Source organism: Protopterus annectens, chromosome 1.part0 (genome assembly GCF_019279795.1).
Source record: "Protopterus annectens isolate FY-2018-M chromosome 1.part0, PAN1.0, whole genome shotgun sequence".
NCBI classification, from domain to species: Eukaryota; Metazoa; Chordata; order Ceratodontiformes; family Protopteridae; genus Protopterus; species Protopterus annectens.
The window spans coordinates 705,576,824-705,592,430 of NC_056725.1; the positions used below are offsets into that span (position 1 = coordinate 705,576,824).

General features: G+C 39.4%; 1 protein-coding gene across 1 annotated transcript in view; it reads right to left on the reverse strand.

The window, feature by feature from the left end:
* LOC122794176 (ras-related C3 botulinum toxin substrate 2) overlaps positions 1–15,607 on the reverse strand; it is a 398,987-nt gene that overhangs the window by 105,651 nt on the left and 277,729 nt on the right. The window contains exon 6 of the mRNA XM_044062387.1: positions 13,196–13,328. Coding sequence (XP_043918322.1) covers positions 13,198–13,328 — 131 coding nt within the window. The 3' untranslated portion in view covers positions 13,196–13,197. The remainder of the gene's footprint in view (positions 1–13,195; positions 13,329–15,607) is intronic.

Below are 15,607 nucleotides of genomic sequence, written 5' to 3' on the forward strand. Positions count from 1 at the left end.
ATATTTAAATACTTATTCTCACATTGTAAGGTTCAACATGCATAAACAAACAATCTATCTATCCAGGGCTCTCAGTTTCAAAAAACAAGTGATTAAAATAGAACATTTGAGAGACATAAAACTAAGGAAAGACACCAATGCTTTGGCTAGACACTGTAATGAATGGCCAGGTCATAGTTTTAAATTTACTGTGATAAAACCAATGGAATCTAACCCAAGGGGTGGACCATGGCCATTATATTTGGAAAGGAATGAAACTCTATGGCAATTGAGAACAAATGCCACTCAATGGCCAGGCCTGAATGATTCTATTTCAGTCACTTGTTTTTTGAAACTGAAAGCCCTGGATAGATAGATTGTTTATGCATGTTGAACCTTACAATGTGAGAATAAGTATTTAAATATTTATTATTAGTACATAATATTTATACATTACTTATGAACTTTTAGTATAGGCAGATGTAAAAAGCTTTTACATGTATGGTTATTATATTGTACTTATGCTTTTATATGTGGTTTTAGAATGTATTTTTATACATTAATTTCACAACATTTATTTTTGCTAACAGGGTTATTTTTTATATATTATATATTTTATATGTCATATTTCATATTTTATATTTATTTTTATGTGCATTCTGATCCTCACTCGTACATTCATATATCATGTATTATATATATATAAGATTATGCATTTTAACCTAGGATTAAATGTAATAAAATAAATTTATATTTTTAATGTTTAAATAAGTTAAGTTTCTGGTGAAAATGCAAGACTGTCAATGTTTGGCAACACAGTATAGCAGTATGAGTTCAATGTACTGCAAGTAAATGCAACCATTATATTTTAAATATAAATATTTGGTTAATCCACCTTTAAACAATGTATCATATGTATTTTGAACCTTTAGTAGTAATGAATGTGACTGGTTCATAGTTCTTTTACTAATTAATGTTTATGATATAAAGATGATGTTTCTTTGGGCATGCTTTATCTTGATAAAGTCTCCTAACTTTGGAGACGAAAGCGCTTGATTTTTAAACTTTTTGGCTCAATAAATCTGGTTTATAACCTATTGGAATTTATCGGCTTATATTTCTTTCACATCTCAGTACCACCAAAGCATTTCTGATGCTCTATTTATTGTTGTGGCGAGGTTTAGTTCACTAGAGCGAGTGGCTCACAGTGATTTGGATTTCTTTAGGTGGAGCATGTCCATCAGTTCTGAGTTGGACATGGCTTTGTAAGTCAGGCAGCAATCACCTCTGAGTAAGCGATATGCAACTGAGTACAGCTGGAGTTTTTTCCAGTCGGGCTGCATAAGACATATGTTTGAGGCCAGTAATCCTCTTGGTGAGGTACTTTTGTGGTCTTTCCAGCTGTTGGAAGTGTCTTATGAGGTACATCCCAAATGGGGCATTGTACTCTATGATGGGTCTAATGAGTGACGAGTAGAGGGACACTATAACCTCTTTATTTCTGGATGCAAACCCTTTAGTAATTTGATGGGCTGCATAGAAGGATTTCCTAACTACTTTGGCAATATGATTGTCAAAGGAGAGATTACTATCTACCTGGGTCCCCAGATCTCTTATTACCTCTTCTGTATTGAGGGGGCTGCCACCTATGTGGTAATTCATGGGTGTTTTGTTTTCCCCAAACAGGATGACTATGCATTTTTTGGCATTTAGCTTGAGACCATGACTTTGACACCAGGTGTCTGTCTCAGTAAGACCCTTTTGGAGAATGTCCGTGTCAGCCGGAGAGTCGATTATGGCTCCCATTTTGCAGTCATCAGTGAACTTGGTTAGCCATAGATGAAAACAAAACCCAAAAGTGTATACCCACAAGGTACAAAACTGATAAGAAACAAAAAACAAAGAACCATGTCCAAAGCACTAGGTGGAAGTTTAATCCAAAGTACATACGAATACACTTGCTAAGCGCTTTCACCATTACAAATAGCTTCATCAGAGTAAGTGAAAATCATCCATACCACATATTAAATACCCAAACAATTAGTGACACAGCCAATAGAAAATTGGATAATGAATTACTTAAATAAATAATGTTAAATAGATGTGGTATGGATGATTTTCACTTACTCTGATGAAGCCATTTGTAATGGTGAAAGCGGTTAGCAAGTGAATTCGTATGTACTTTGGATTAAACTTCCGCCTAGTGCTTTAGACGTGGTTCTTTGTTTTTTGTTTCTTATTGGTTAGCCATAGTCCTCCTGTGTTTCCCTGTACTTCTGAGAAGTATATGCCGAACAGTAGGGGTTCCAGGCCCGAGCCTTGTGGGACACCACTTGTGACTGGTTTAGAGTCAGACCTGGAGCCCGCTATCCTTACCGTGTGAGTTCTGTCTGTAAGCCAGTTGGCAATTCATCATGTGATGTAGGAGTTTATGTTCAGGCTGGTGAATTTTTCTATAATTCCCAAGTGGGGAATGGTGTCAAAAGCCTTGGCAAGATCAAGGTAGGCTGTGTGAACTACCTTCCCCTCATCTATGCCCTTGGTGACTGTCTCGAAGAAGTCAACCAGGTTTAGTAGGCATGATCTGCCCTTAACAAAGCTGAACTGGGTCAGGTCAAGTGTTTGGGGGTTACCAATGTCTTTGTTAATGAGTTCCATGATGATGCGCTCCATAGCCTTGCAGACCAGGCTAGTCAGGCATATGGGGGGATAGTTACCAGGGTCCGTTGTGGCCCCTCCTTTGTGGAGCAGAATAATCATTGCTGTGCACCATTCTATGGGCATGTAGCCTGTAGAAAGGCTGAGGTTGAACAGTGTGTTTAGGTGTGGGGTTTGTTCTGTAGTTTGTGCAAGACGCAGCCTGGGGCACCATCTGGCCCCATTGACGCTGTGCTTTTGGCTTTTGAAAGGGCTGTTTTCACCTGTACATCTGTGATTTCTGGGGCACACTTTCCGGGTCATGCTTCCCTCATCAATCTAGCACCATGGGTCCTAGCATTGCACTCATGATAACTGACAGCTGTGGAAAAAACAGAACAGAAGAGAAGACTATTATGAATACCAGTCTTGTCTATAATGAGCTCTCTATGTCTTACAAGTACTCTCTGTAGATGATATTTTCACAGGTGTATGATGTCTTCAGTCCTAAATTCCTCAATCCAACAAATGAATGTATCCTCTTCCTCCTCAGTAGGTCATTATAATGATGCCTACATTGCTCTACAGTGTGCGGGATACCGATGACACTGGATACAGCCTGGGCTAAACTATCCCAAGCCTTTGACTTATACTGGGAGCCAGAATAGTCCCCCACAGAAGCCTGTCACTGCGGTTCTTACCTAGAAATTCAATAAAAATCATGGACTCCTGGACACCTCATCTCTTTGCCCTAAGTCTTGCACCTTCTCCACAAATGTCTGCCATGTCTGCTATTGATCTAAAGCAATGGAGACTGATACTTGCCCGCCCAATTTCAGTTATTGCATTTACTGGAGTGCACACACTAAATCTCTTGCATTCTGATTACTATCATGCAAATGCATTGCTCAGTAGTGCACACCCTTAAGCAACACAGTATACCCACATCGATACATCTGATAATAAATGAGATAATACATGGATAAATAATTAAATGACTGACACAATACTAATGTCCCAGCCCTCATACATATAATTAATATCAACTCTACTATCTCAAGTGTTATAAGTGAGAGTGACTATAATGGGAAGTGGAACACCAGTGAAAGTGTATGGAATATCCTGTATTAGAACCCAGGACTATGTATATGGTAGTCCTACACTTACACCGCTTGCCACAAGAAGATCGAAATAACACTTGTCTATGTTGCAGTTCATTGCTATAAACTACAATGCCACAACAGGAAAACAAAGGTTGCACACACTGTACTAGAACCCAGGACCATCTGTCCTCCAGCTATAGAATTACACCTGCTGCTACAGGACTAGTTACATGACATTCCCTATTTCACTAATCATTCTTAAGGTCTCACCTTGCAACTCAACTTAGTGAGTTTGCATGGTGCCCAATAGTATTAATTGAATGCATCCAGTTTCTATTTATGGCTGTTTGGGTCTTGTTTCCTAGGGCGGTGGTCCAGTTGTCCAGTTTGCACCCTGCTGCACTTTGCACAAGTGAGGATAAGTGCAGCAAAACCCTGCATTCATTTCCTCCATTCCTGTGATTGCACTACGCACAACACCATGCAAATACTTGTCCCCCACCCAAAAAAAAAAAAAAAATTATACAAACACAAGACAAAAAAGGAGAAAAAGAAAAAAGGGGAAAGTAGTTGAAATAAGGAAAATCAATGTATGACATACACACAAGAAAATGATAGCTCACATCAGATATGTCTTCTTAGATTTGGATTTGAACTCTCACTCAAATGCACCTTCAGAACACAGGATGGGTGCCTTATCCCTCTTTACCACACAAACAGCTTTGCAGCAAAGAAATGAACTCAGTCTGCACACAATCAACTGCAACAGTATCTACAGTGATGTCAAACCATACAAGTGTTATTTGTACATTTATTAGTTTTGGATGTAGTGCATCTAGTGATCACACACCTTGCCATGATTATTGTTTGCAAACATACAGCTCTGTCTTGCATGCCTGCGTTTGTTGGTCAGTCTTCATTTATCTAATCAGTAATCTGAGACATGCAGTGTGTAAGTCATTCTATATCATTGCTCTTAAAATGTGTGAGGATATTAATTGGAAATAATATCATATGCAGTTGCCAGAAAACAAAGATCAGGTTGGATGTTAAGGAACACAATCTGTTAATTGTCCACTGTTTACTTACATTTCCATCCTTACATGTAACACTTTGTCGATCTAACCTGACACACCCAGTGGAATTAAGGCAGCCTGCAGTGCTGCTGTGTTTTCCTTCTCCCAGTCAGTAATTATTCACATTTGCAGTCCATTAAACACAAACACTGAGGGAGTGCCTTCACTATTTTTACATCTCCTACATGGATCCAAATATTTGGGATTCAGCAATTCTAATGAGTTCAAATCTCATTTGCATATTCACCATGCTAACAGCTCTGAATCGACATCATATAAAAAAGCAACCATGTAGCTAGGCAAACTGATGGTGAGGAGACTTGTTTATGTTCAGAAGACTGCATATATGCTATTTCTTCAGGATATATCTGTACAGAGGAGTACTGAACTTCAGAAAGTATACTTCCATTTTGTCAGCTACATACTGCATACGCTGCAATGTATTTAAGAAAAAATCTGAAGGAAAGGCTTTTACACTTTTATCTGTATGTATTACTTAGAAGTGTATTGATGGCATGGGTATGTTTGTCAAGCCATTTCAGAGGTATATATGATTGCCAATACATGAAAATGGAATGCTGAGTGATAAATATGTGCAAATGTTTCAGGGACAGTTCCTTTGATATCACTTTTAGCATTTCAAATGTGGTTTGTTAGCAAAATGCATGATTTTACTGTTCTTTTGGGGGGAGGAAAGGTGAGTTACTGTTATGGTACAAACAATGATAGACTGTTCTTTTTGCAGGGTGCAAAGGTGAGTTACTGTTATGGCACAAACAGGGATATGTTGCTCTTGTTACTCTCCTTGTTTTGCATCCTGTCTTTTGTTACTATTTCACATCTCTAGACTGTTTTATGTTTCTCCAGTGGGTAATACTGACTGGCTACATTTTCTGTTTTATCTGGTAGTTATTTTGTAGTCATGTGAGACTTATGTGTATTATTCTTCTGTTGTCTTTCAGGACACCTAGGAGTATGCCACCCAGGTGTGTCAATTCTTGGAGAACCCCCTTTACCGATGCTGAGAACCAGGTGATAGTGGATGCCTTTAGGCAACATGATGCTTTTCTCCTGGAAAGGGGACAAGGAGATATAGCATGTAGGATGCAAGTACGGTACCAGATAGTTGATGACGTGAATACCATGAGTGGCCATTGCAGGACATATGAGCAGGTGCACCACAGGGCCACTAACATTATCACATCTGCAATGAGGAGAGCAGCTGCAGTGGGCCATGACCACATGGTTACTGGGGGAGGGCCTGCTAGGGAACCACCACTAACACTCAATAAAGAGTTCCTAGCCAATATCAGGGATCCAAACAGCTCCCAAGAGAGTGCAGTACCGAATGTGCTGGATGTCAGAGCAACAGTTTCAAAGACAGTAAGCACATCTCAGGAGGAGCTTCCAGGTAGGTTTTGGTATCGCAACACTTAAATACGGTTGTATAGTAAAACAATTGAAATCAATAAGTTACTTCTGTGTCACATGTCATTTTTTGGAGGGATTGAAGATTGCTAAAGTTATTAGCTTAGGTTGGTGTTGACAGCAACATTCTTGTTGAAAGTATAGTTAATGGGCATATAATGGGGTAAAATTATTACCCCCTGTTTTACTGGTAATTGTAATGATCTTGCCTTTACCTCTTGATTAACTTATTCCAGGACCATCTAGATTGCAGAGCAGTATCTCATCTGCAGATGGTAAGCCAAGATTTGTATGTCAGTACTGCTGAGCAATTTAATGAAATATTTTAGTATGTGCTGTTGATGTCAAGCCTGTTGTGTGTATTGCTGTACTGTCTGTAACAATGGTAGTACTGCTACTTTGTTAGCATATGTTGGACTATAGTAGTGTACGTATTAATTTTTCCCTGTGTTTGTTGCTTTTTATAACAGGTGTTCATGACAGTGGGAGTGTGGGACCTCAGTCACCTGATGTCAGTGTATCAGCGGGAGAATATTATCTGCAGATTAGAGGTGTAGCAATGGGATCAGCTTGTGCCCCTGTCTATGCCAACATAGTACTCCTTGGATGGGAAACTTGCCACATCTTCAACAGCCTCTACTGGGACAAAATACAACTATATTCCAGGTTTTTGGATGACATATTTGTCCTATGGAAGGGTACTGAAGATGAGATTTCTGACTTCATACATTACATAGGTGAAACAACTAACTTCTTAGAATTTACCTATAATTATGATTTTACCAGTATTAACTATTTGGATGTACAAATTATTAATGACATGGGTGGATTCTGATCTTGTATATATAGAAAACCTACATTTTGCAACACATATTTACATTATGGGAGCAATCACCCTACTGCTCAAAAAAGAAGTATAGTGAAGGGATAGGCAGTGAGGGTTGCCAGAATGATGTCCCATCATGATGATTTACAAAGTGAATTAAGTAAATTACAGTGCATGTTTGAAGAGAGGGTACCCCAAACAGATGATCGAGGAAATAATTTCAAAAGTACAATGCAAGTGGGGCATTGACTATCTCCCCTTATTAGGGGTAGGAGTACAAAAAAACAATGTGGAAAAGATTAAGGAAAATGATAAATACAAAAGGGCCTCTGTACTTGAATATAATTCCACAAATAAGGATGTTAGGGGTATTATCACCAAAAACTGGACAATTTTTAAAACTAATCAAGAAATATATAAGAAGTTGGGAGAGGGTGCTAGATTTGTTAATAAGACAGGGCACAACATTAAGAGCCTTCTTGAATGTAAGATATAATCCACAAAGGTGAACAGCAGGGGCACCAGACCATGTGGAATGTGTAGACAGTGTTGCTATATACATAAAGAATAATCTGTAGTTCTACAAAATAGGCTAAAAAGTAAAATAGTGTTTGTAAATGGGAATTGTTTGACTAAAGGTGTTGTATACATAGCTCTGTGCAACTCATGCACAGCATTCTATTTAGGAAAAAAAGAACGGCCACTTAAAAGTAGGATGTATGAGCATGTTAATGACATCAAAAACAAAAAAACAACTTGTGCACTATATAAACATTCTTCAATATGTGCATCTTTTACAAAATTTTCATTTGGAATTGTGGAGCAGGTCAAATTAAATCCAAGAGGGGAGACTGGAAAAATACTTTAAAGAAAAAGAAACACAATGACAAATAAGAACAGCAGCAATGTTTCCCCCGGGGTTAAATGAAAGTATTTCCATGGTCTCAGTTTTGCAGGAAAGAAAAACTAAGAACTAAATATTATTTTTATAGTTAGTGATAGAGCATTTTTTCTAGTGATGAATTGACTGTTGTTTCTGTATGGAATACGAATCTACTATATGTTTTTAAGAGTTAATGGGTAATGTAGGGGGGGGTGATTCTTTAATTAATTGTTTTATCTTTGTGGTCAATGAGTTCTATTTAACGAAGAAGTGTGCTGTTTGTAATGTATTCTGATGAAGCCTACTCTGTACATAGCCGAAAGTGCTTAATAAACTTGTACTACAGATAGACAACCCTTTTTTCTGGATTACAGCCTGGATATTTTGGTTTTACATTTGTTTCTTTTTATAATAGGTGATCATGACAGTGGGAGTGTGGGCCCTCAGTCACCTGATGTCAGTGTATCAGTGGACTCTAATGATGACAGTGGCCAAACTGAGGCACAGAGGTTGAATCTGGCACTGAGGCTGACATACAGCCATCCCTTGCAATTCCATCAGATTCAGCCAGTAGGCCTATGCCTACTCATTTCAGTGAGTCCTCAGATATTGGACAGGTGAAGGGTGAGGCCATTCATCAGGGAATTGTGGCTACTGTGGCTTCAATACCTGTTGACTCCGGCTGTAGCCACACAGGAGGGTTGATAAAGGTGCTTGGAGGGTTCCTACTGTCCCTTCTCTACCTGGTGCAGGTGTCTCTTCTCATGCCACTCAACATATGTTTAGGGCCATCATGAGGGCACAGGCACATTCCCATAGCTGCTGCAGACAAATGCTCAAGGTTATAGATGTGGCACAGACTGACATGAGTGACTGCTGCCACCATGATGCAGATTCAATGGATTGGATGAATGACACATTGGAATGAGGGGTGTCTATTATGGTCCGAGGGATGTCTGTCATAAAACAAGTGTTGTCTGTGATGGAACAGCTGCCGGGAGGAAAACGGCATCCTCATGGGCGTAGACCAGCCACATCATCTGCTGTCAGCCAATGTGGCCGTGCCCGATCATGCTACAATAGTGGCAGTACTTCCACTGCTACATCAGTGAGTGTACTGTCCACACCCAGACATGGCAAGCCATGAGGTTGTGGTCCTGGGCATCCCTGTGAAGGAAGTTCATCCAGCAGACATCAGTTGTGTTCAGGTAGCAGCAGTGCATCTGACTGTGGGCATGGACATGCCAGTACAACTCCTGACAGAGACAGTTCTCATGGTCAGGGACGACAACAATGAACTGCCTCCTCTACCATGCATGGCTCACACCTATCTGACAAGCCAAGACATTGAGTCAGCACAGAGCTTGGCTCTGTTCATGCAGACACTCACACACTAATTTCACCTGGAAGACACCTACAGACACACACCACAGTTATTCATTTTATCTTACTGGCCATTTGTTGGTTTATTCAAATGTCTGCCTGCTGCTCTTTATTACTCACATGCACTCACTGACCTGTTATGTCAGCCTAGGCTCCCTGTCCCCCATACACAACACCCTGTGCAAGTGATGATAAATGTGCCATATCCCTGTTTTCTATCTTTTGGATTCAGGGATACATAAGCTTTGTGTTTGATGCTCAGAGTGCATAGCTGACTTAGTGCTTAGTATATCTGCATTTGTGGTGTTGAACCGACAATTGTACCTTTGACTTACATTAGCCTTGGAAAGTTATACAGTTGATAGCATCAAAATTTCCTAACTTTATAGAGAAGGATCTTGTGGGGGGTTGTGAAATCATAAACTGCAATGTGTATCATTACTTTCTAACTTCTCTCTTTAATGATTTTCCAGTACAAACATATGATGCTAAAGTGAGGACATGCAGTGATCATCAGTACTTTTGAGAAGTATGACTGTGTGAATCTTTGATGCCTGAGGCCTACTTAGTAATGGGCAGATATAAGTCAGATAAGTCACATGTTAAGGTAATTTCTATACAAATCTCCCACTTTTACTTGCTTACCTGACCAAGTAATGAAATACAAGGATATGCCACACATTCATATTATTAAACAATACACTCCAGGTTCAGGTGCAGCATTTACTACAGTTTTAGTTCAGGGATGACGCTGTCTGATTCAGGCAGTATACTTAGACAAAGAGCAGCAGTAATAATGTACAAAGACGCTGGAAGATAAACACTTTATATTTAAGAAACAAAACACGGCAAAGCTTTCAGGTATAAACCCTTCTTCAGTGCATTCAGTACAACAATTAAAACATGATACTTATATAGTGTGGGTTAACATCACGTGACTTGCAGCCCAGTAGTCACATGACGCACATTTAAAAAGACAACAAATTTCATCTCAATTTAGTTTGCTGTAAGAACTTAAGAACAGGTTTCAGTGTTACAACATCATTTGATTCAGGCAGTACACAGCCAATACATGGGGAGGTAAAGGTTGTGTAAGTTGCCTGGCATCAGTGTTACTATATGTATGTGAGTAGGAGGATGGTTTGAGGCCCCTAGGTGGTGAGTGAGTGTGCTATGCATTGTCTCCTAGCTAATGCAAGGGCATACTGAGCATGCCTATGTCTGCCTACACCCACAGTAGCTGGCTGATCCTCCTCTGATTCATCATTTACCTGTGGCTGTGGTGACCATGGCATTGGTGGTGGAATGTGTGCTCCTTCCCCTTGCTGATCCTGCTGAAGCTGTTTCCTCAGAATTATGTTTTCTAACATGGAACATACTGTGAATATTTCTGTACATGTCCACGAATTGTACTTCAGGGCTCCCCCGATGTATCTAGGCACTGGAACCGTGACTTCAGCAGCCCAAACACATGGTCTATGTTGAACGTGTGCCTCATTATGGCATTCTTCCGTGGGTTTTTGTGCATTTTTGATGGGTTTCATCAGCCATGGTTCCAGTGCATAGCCTGCACCCCCCAGTAAAATTCCCTTTAGGATATACCCCCCAGCAAACATATGTTACAGTTGGAAGGTGTGCCAGATATGTGAGTCGTGGTAACTGCCAGGTTTGCCAGCACAAACATTCAAGATGATTCCCTTGGCATTATACACGACTTGGCCATTGAAAGAGTGGTAGCCCTTTCTGTTTATGTAGAGCCTACCCTGTTCCCCAGATGGTGCTTTCATTTCTATATGTGTGCAATCTATGGCACGCAGTACTTCAGAGTACAGTGCTACACGGTAGAACTCCTGCATATTTCTGGCCCTCTTCTCAGAAGTAAGGGAAAAATATATGTGGTCACTGGCATGCTGGAGCATAGCATTCAGGAAATGGTGGAGGATCCCCAATGCTGACGCCTTTGACACCCCAAGCATGTCCCCTGTTGATCTTTGAAAGGTACCTGTAGCTAAGATTCGAAGAGCTGCACATACCTTTGTCTCCAATGGGATGGGTTCCCCTAGCTTGGCTGTAGCTCTGAGTTGAGGATGGCAGCTTGAAAAATCTTCTTCTTCTCAGCCTAGGCCTATTGACAACAGCAGCATTGGCTTCAACCTGTAGCACATACAAATGAATTAAAACAGCAGCAGCCCCTAACATTCTGTCCATGTAGAATCCTTTATGTAGCTGTATTCCAAAAGATTTAGAATTCATAGCTTCTTGATTTATAGCTTCTTGAATAGCTCCACCATGTTAGATTGGTTAATTAGCATGCCATTCAGCTGCTTATGCTGTAATTAGCATGCCACTGTATTTACTTTGTTTATACTGGAGAGCGTGCCTGTACATGGTGCTTACCAAATCTGAATTTCGTTGCTACCATGTAGGGCTTATTGAATCCCCCTGAATGTCTTTTAGGGGTAAAGTAAGTTAGTCTGACCATGCTGTGAGCTTTCTTGCTGAAACTGTTAAGTGCTCCTCATTTTAGAGAGGTGGTGTTTTTCATTTTACTTATTTGTTCCACATTTTACCCAATCATACCACACTTAAGAGAGGCATTGTTATACATTTTATTTATTTATTTATCGACATTTGGTTACCATGAGAGCCCACTTGGCCACTCAGTGCCCCATTTCAGTGGAGGCCCAGGGTGAAAAGCTCCAAAAAATGTAAACAGAATTAACACTAAAGACTTCCACAAATAACATTTTACAAAAGTTAACAGCATAGAATGTACATGAAAAAATATATACAAAGGAAGACTTGAGCTGCTTAGCTTGAGCAGGATTACGAGTTAAAGCATTTTATAGAAATTTGAAAGAGGTAAATTGACATGAAAATAATTGCAAGGCAGACATAAGCAATGTGTGCCAGCAGAATACAGAAAAAGTTGAATGAAGAGTGAGAAAGGGTGTATTGTGTTAGCGTAGAGATGGTATTTACAGAGTAATTTTGAGTATGAGTTTAAGCAAGAAGGACATGAGAGTCAAATTATGGAGGGAGGATGCTTAGTACAAGTACAGATCCAATTAGCAGAAAGGTGTTCATTACACCCATTTGTTCCACATTTATGAGAGGTATCATTGCTAATGTTAGTCTTCCGTGGTGGTACAGCGGTAGCGTTGTTACCTCACAGCAAGAGGTTCTCCAGTTCGATTCTCGGTTGGGCTTGGGAGTGCCTTCTGTGTGGAGTCTGCATATCCTCCCCACGGTTGGGTAGCGTTCGAAAGACATGCGTGCATAAAATGGGCGTGCCTTCATTGAAGGTTGGGCGTTGAACTGGCACCTCAGCGTTTCGTAAAAATCTACTGCCAATCATTAGCGGACCGGAATTCTGCTGTGGCGACCCCTTGCCAGGAAAAAGCCAAAAGACAAACAACAACAACAACATCATTGCTAATGTTACCAATTTGTTCCACATTTTACCCATAATACCACATTTAGGAAGGGACAGTATTCCACATTGTACCCATTTGTTCTACATTTATGAGAGGTAGTGTTGCTAATGCTCCTAGTTCGTTCCATATTTTACTCAGTCATACCACATTTATGAAGAGGTAGTGTTCCACATTTTACCCATAATACCATATTTACGAAGAGGTAGTGTTCCACATTTTATCCATAATACCACATTAATGTAGAGACAGTGTTCCATATTTACCCAATCATAATAGATTTATGAAGGGGTAGTGTTCCACATTTTATCCAATCATATCACATTTTGGAGTTAGAGGGTTGACAACTGTGCCCGTACTTGCTAGTTACATTTCATTTTGATGTTTTTAATACTTAACAGACATGACAAACAAAAACTAATATTTGATATGCTTCAGTTTCTTACCATTACAAAAGTTCACAGTGACCCTTCTTTGTTTTTGTAGGTGGTGGACACAGGACAGCACGGATAGCTTCATCAAAAACTGTTTTCAAGCCACGCTGTGTCAGAGCTGAGCATTCCAAGTATTTTACTGCATCTGCAATTTGAGAAGTGGTTTAGTTCCTGTGTGATAATGAAATTCCTCTTGATATTTACGGTTACACATTCCTTCTGACTACTGCTATTCATACATCCCTTATATGATTATGGTTCTTCTTGTCAAATTATATTACAACAAAGACTGGTTGAGCCCTGAAAAATTAAAGTAAACACAAAGAAAGAAATCTTATGCAAGGCAAAGCCACCCCCCCACCCACCCACCCACCCACCAACATGGAAAGAACTTCATGCCCTGCATCCTTTATTTATTATCACTGGTTCTAAGGTTACCAAACCTTGGGGTAAGTTGTAAATCCTACTGATAGTTTGCAGTTTACTAGGCTTGTTTAGTAATGGTTTGCTAAAAACACTCATTCAGACAATTGTACACTTTATTTATCTAAAGACTTGTGGTCATGATAGCAACTGAGTCTTTAGGAGTTGCAAACATTCACTGTAGAGCAACTGCAGACAAGCCAACGTGCAGTTTGCTAATGCACTAAAACTGATCTTTGTAGAACTAAAATTAACAAATGTAATTACAAACTTAAATCTGTGTTTTGATGCACCATATATTAGGCATTAATCACAAAGTGGAACATAAAAATAATAAAACCTCAAAGGAGAATTGCATGTTATTCTTGTAATGTTATAATGTGGCATATAAACATACTTAAGCATTTCCCTCCTCGGTAATCTACCTAAAATAAGGTTGGTGCAGTGGTGCAGGAGCTAGAATTGCTGCCTCCCAGTTGGAGCTGCAATGGTTTGTTGTTCATCAGTGCTGCCTTCTGTGTAGAGTCTGCATACCTTTCTTGAACACATTCATTTCCTGAAGGTGCTCTGGCTACTGCCCAGAGACATGCAGTAGGCGAACTGGAACTCCTCAGTTGCCTGCAGGAGCGAATGAGTGTATGTGTCCTGTGACAGACTAATACAGTGTTCTGAATTGGCTTGAATGCCTTGCACACATTTATTGCTGGCTGGAACTGGCTCCATCTCAATCTCGTGTATAAAGAATTTAATGAATGCATCGACAGAGCACTAAAACAACACCAGTGTGAACTGTAAACAGCAAAGGTAGAATACAACACGATCCAAATGTACATTTCATCATTTCTGAGATATGGCTCTTAAGTCTGCCTTGATTTATTTGTTTCTGTGACTCTTTCGATATTTCTATGAATGTAATGGAACTTAGAAGACTGTAACAACAAATATGTAGCTGCCATTTTAGTTGTACTTTATTTTTTCATAAAATTCATCCAGTATTACTTTAGTGTCAACAAACAGCATGGAATGATGAAGGTCCTGGGTTCAAGTCCCACATAAATGCTGAAATTTTTGTTTCATATTCAACAATTCAAACTATGCCTATAATTGGGGCTTTCTACTGTGTGTGTGTGTGTGTGTGTGTGTGTGTGTGTGTGTGTGTGTGTGTGTGTGTGTGTGTGTGTGTGTGTAATTTGATCTTACAATCATCATGTTTGTGCATTTAAAAGATGAAAGGAAAGGGTCTTTAAAGCAATCTAAAATAAAATAGATGTTCAAAGTAGTTTTTAGTCCAGAAACAATGGAAAATGTATGAAATTTAGTAGGTACTGTATTTAAGTCCTGTACAAATATTCCACAATTCTGACAATGCCCATGCTGAGGCTTTCTGCTGCATTTGTGTCACAGCATATGTGTGTGTGTGTGTGTGTGTGTGTGTGTGTGTGTGTGTGTGTGTGTGTGTGTGTGTGTGTGTGTCTGTGTGTGTGTTTATATTTTTAATTTATACATTCTGAGTATTAGCAGTTGTTAAGATTAGTCCTTGATTTAAAGTGTTTTCTTTCAATTTTTGTAAGTTATCATATGTATTTTTGAAGACAGGAGGTACTAAAAAAATGAACTGCAAGAGAATAACCCTTAAACCAAGTCCATTCATTCAAAAGGGAGATCATTTACAGGCTGTAAGCACAATATAAACCTAGAAATGTTGTTGTTGTATCTTTCAGCTTTTCCCGGTTAGGGGTCGCCACAGCGGAACTCCTGTCCGCTAATGATTGGCAGTCTAGAAATGTATGCCATGTAAATGTGATAACTTAGCTTTTTATTTAATGTAAAGCAATATTCATATGAGGTATTAAACTAAAAAATGTCTCAAAGGTTTATCATAATGGTTTACCATAATGCTGTTATGATCCAGTATTGTATATTTTTGAAAATGTTTATATTGTGCAATTTACTTTTATATTCATGTGAGGCTCGTGTGTATGTGTGTGTGTGTGTGTGTGT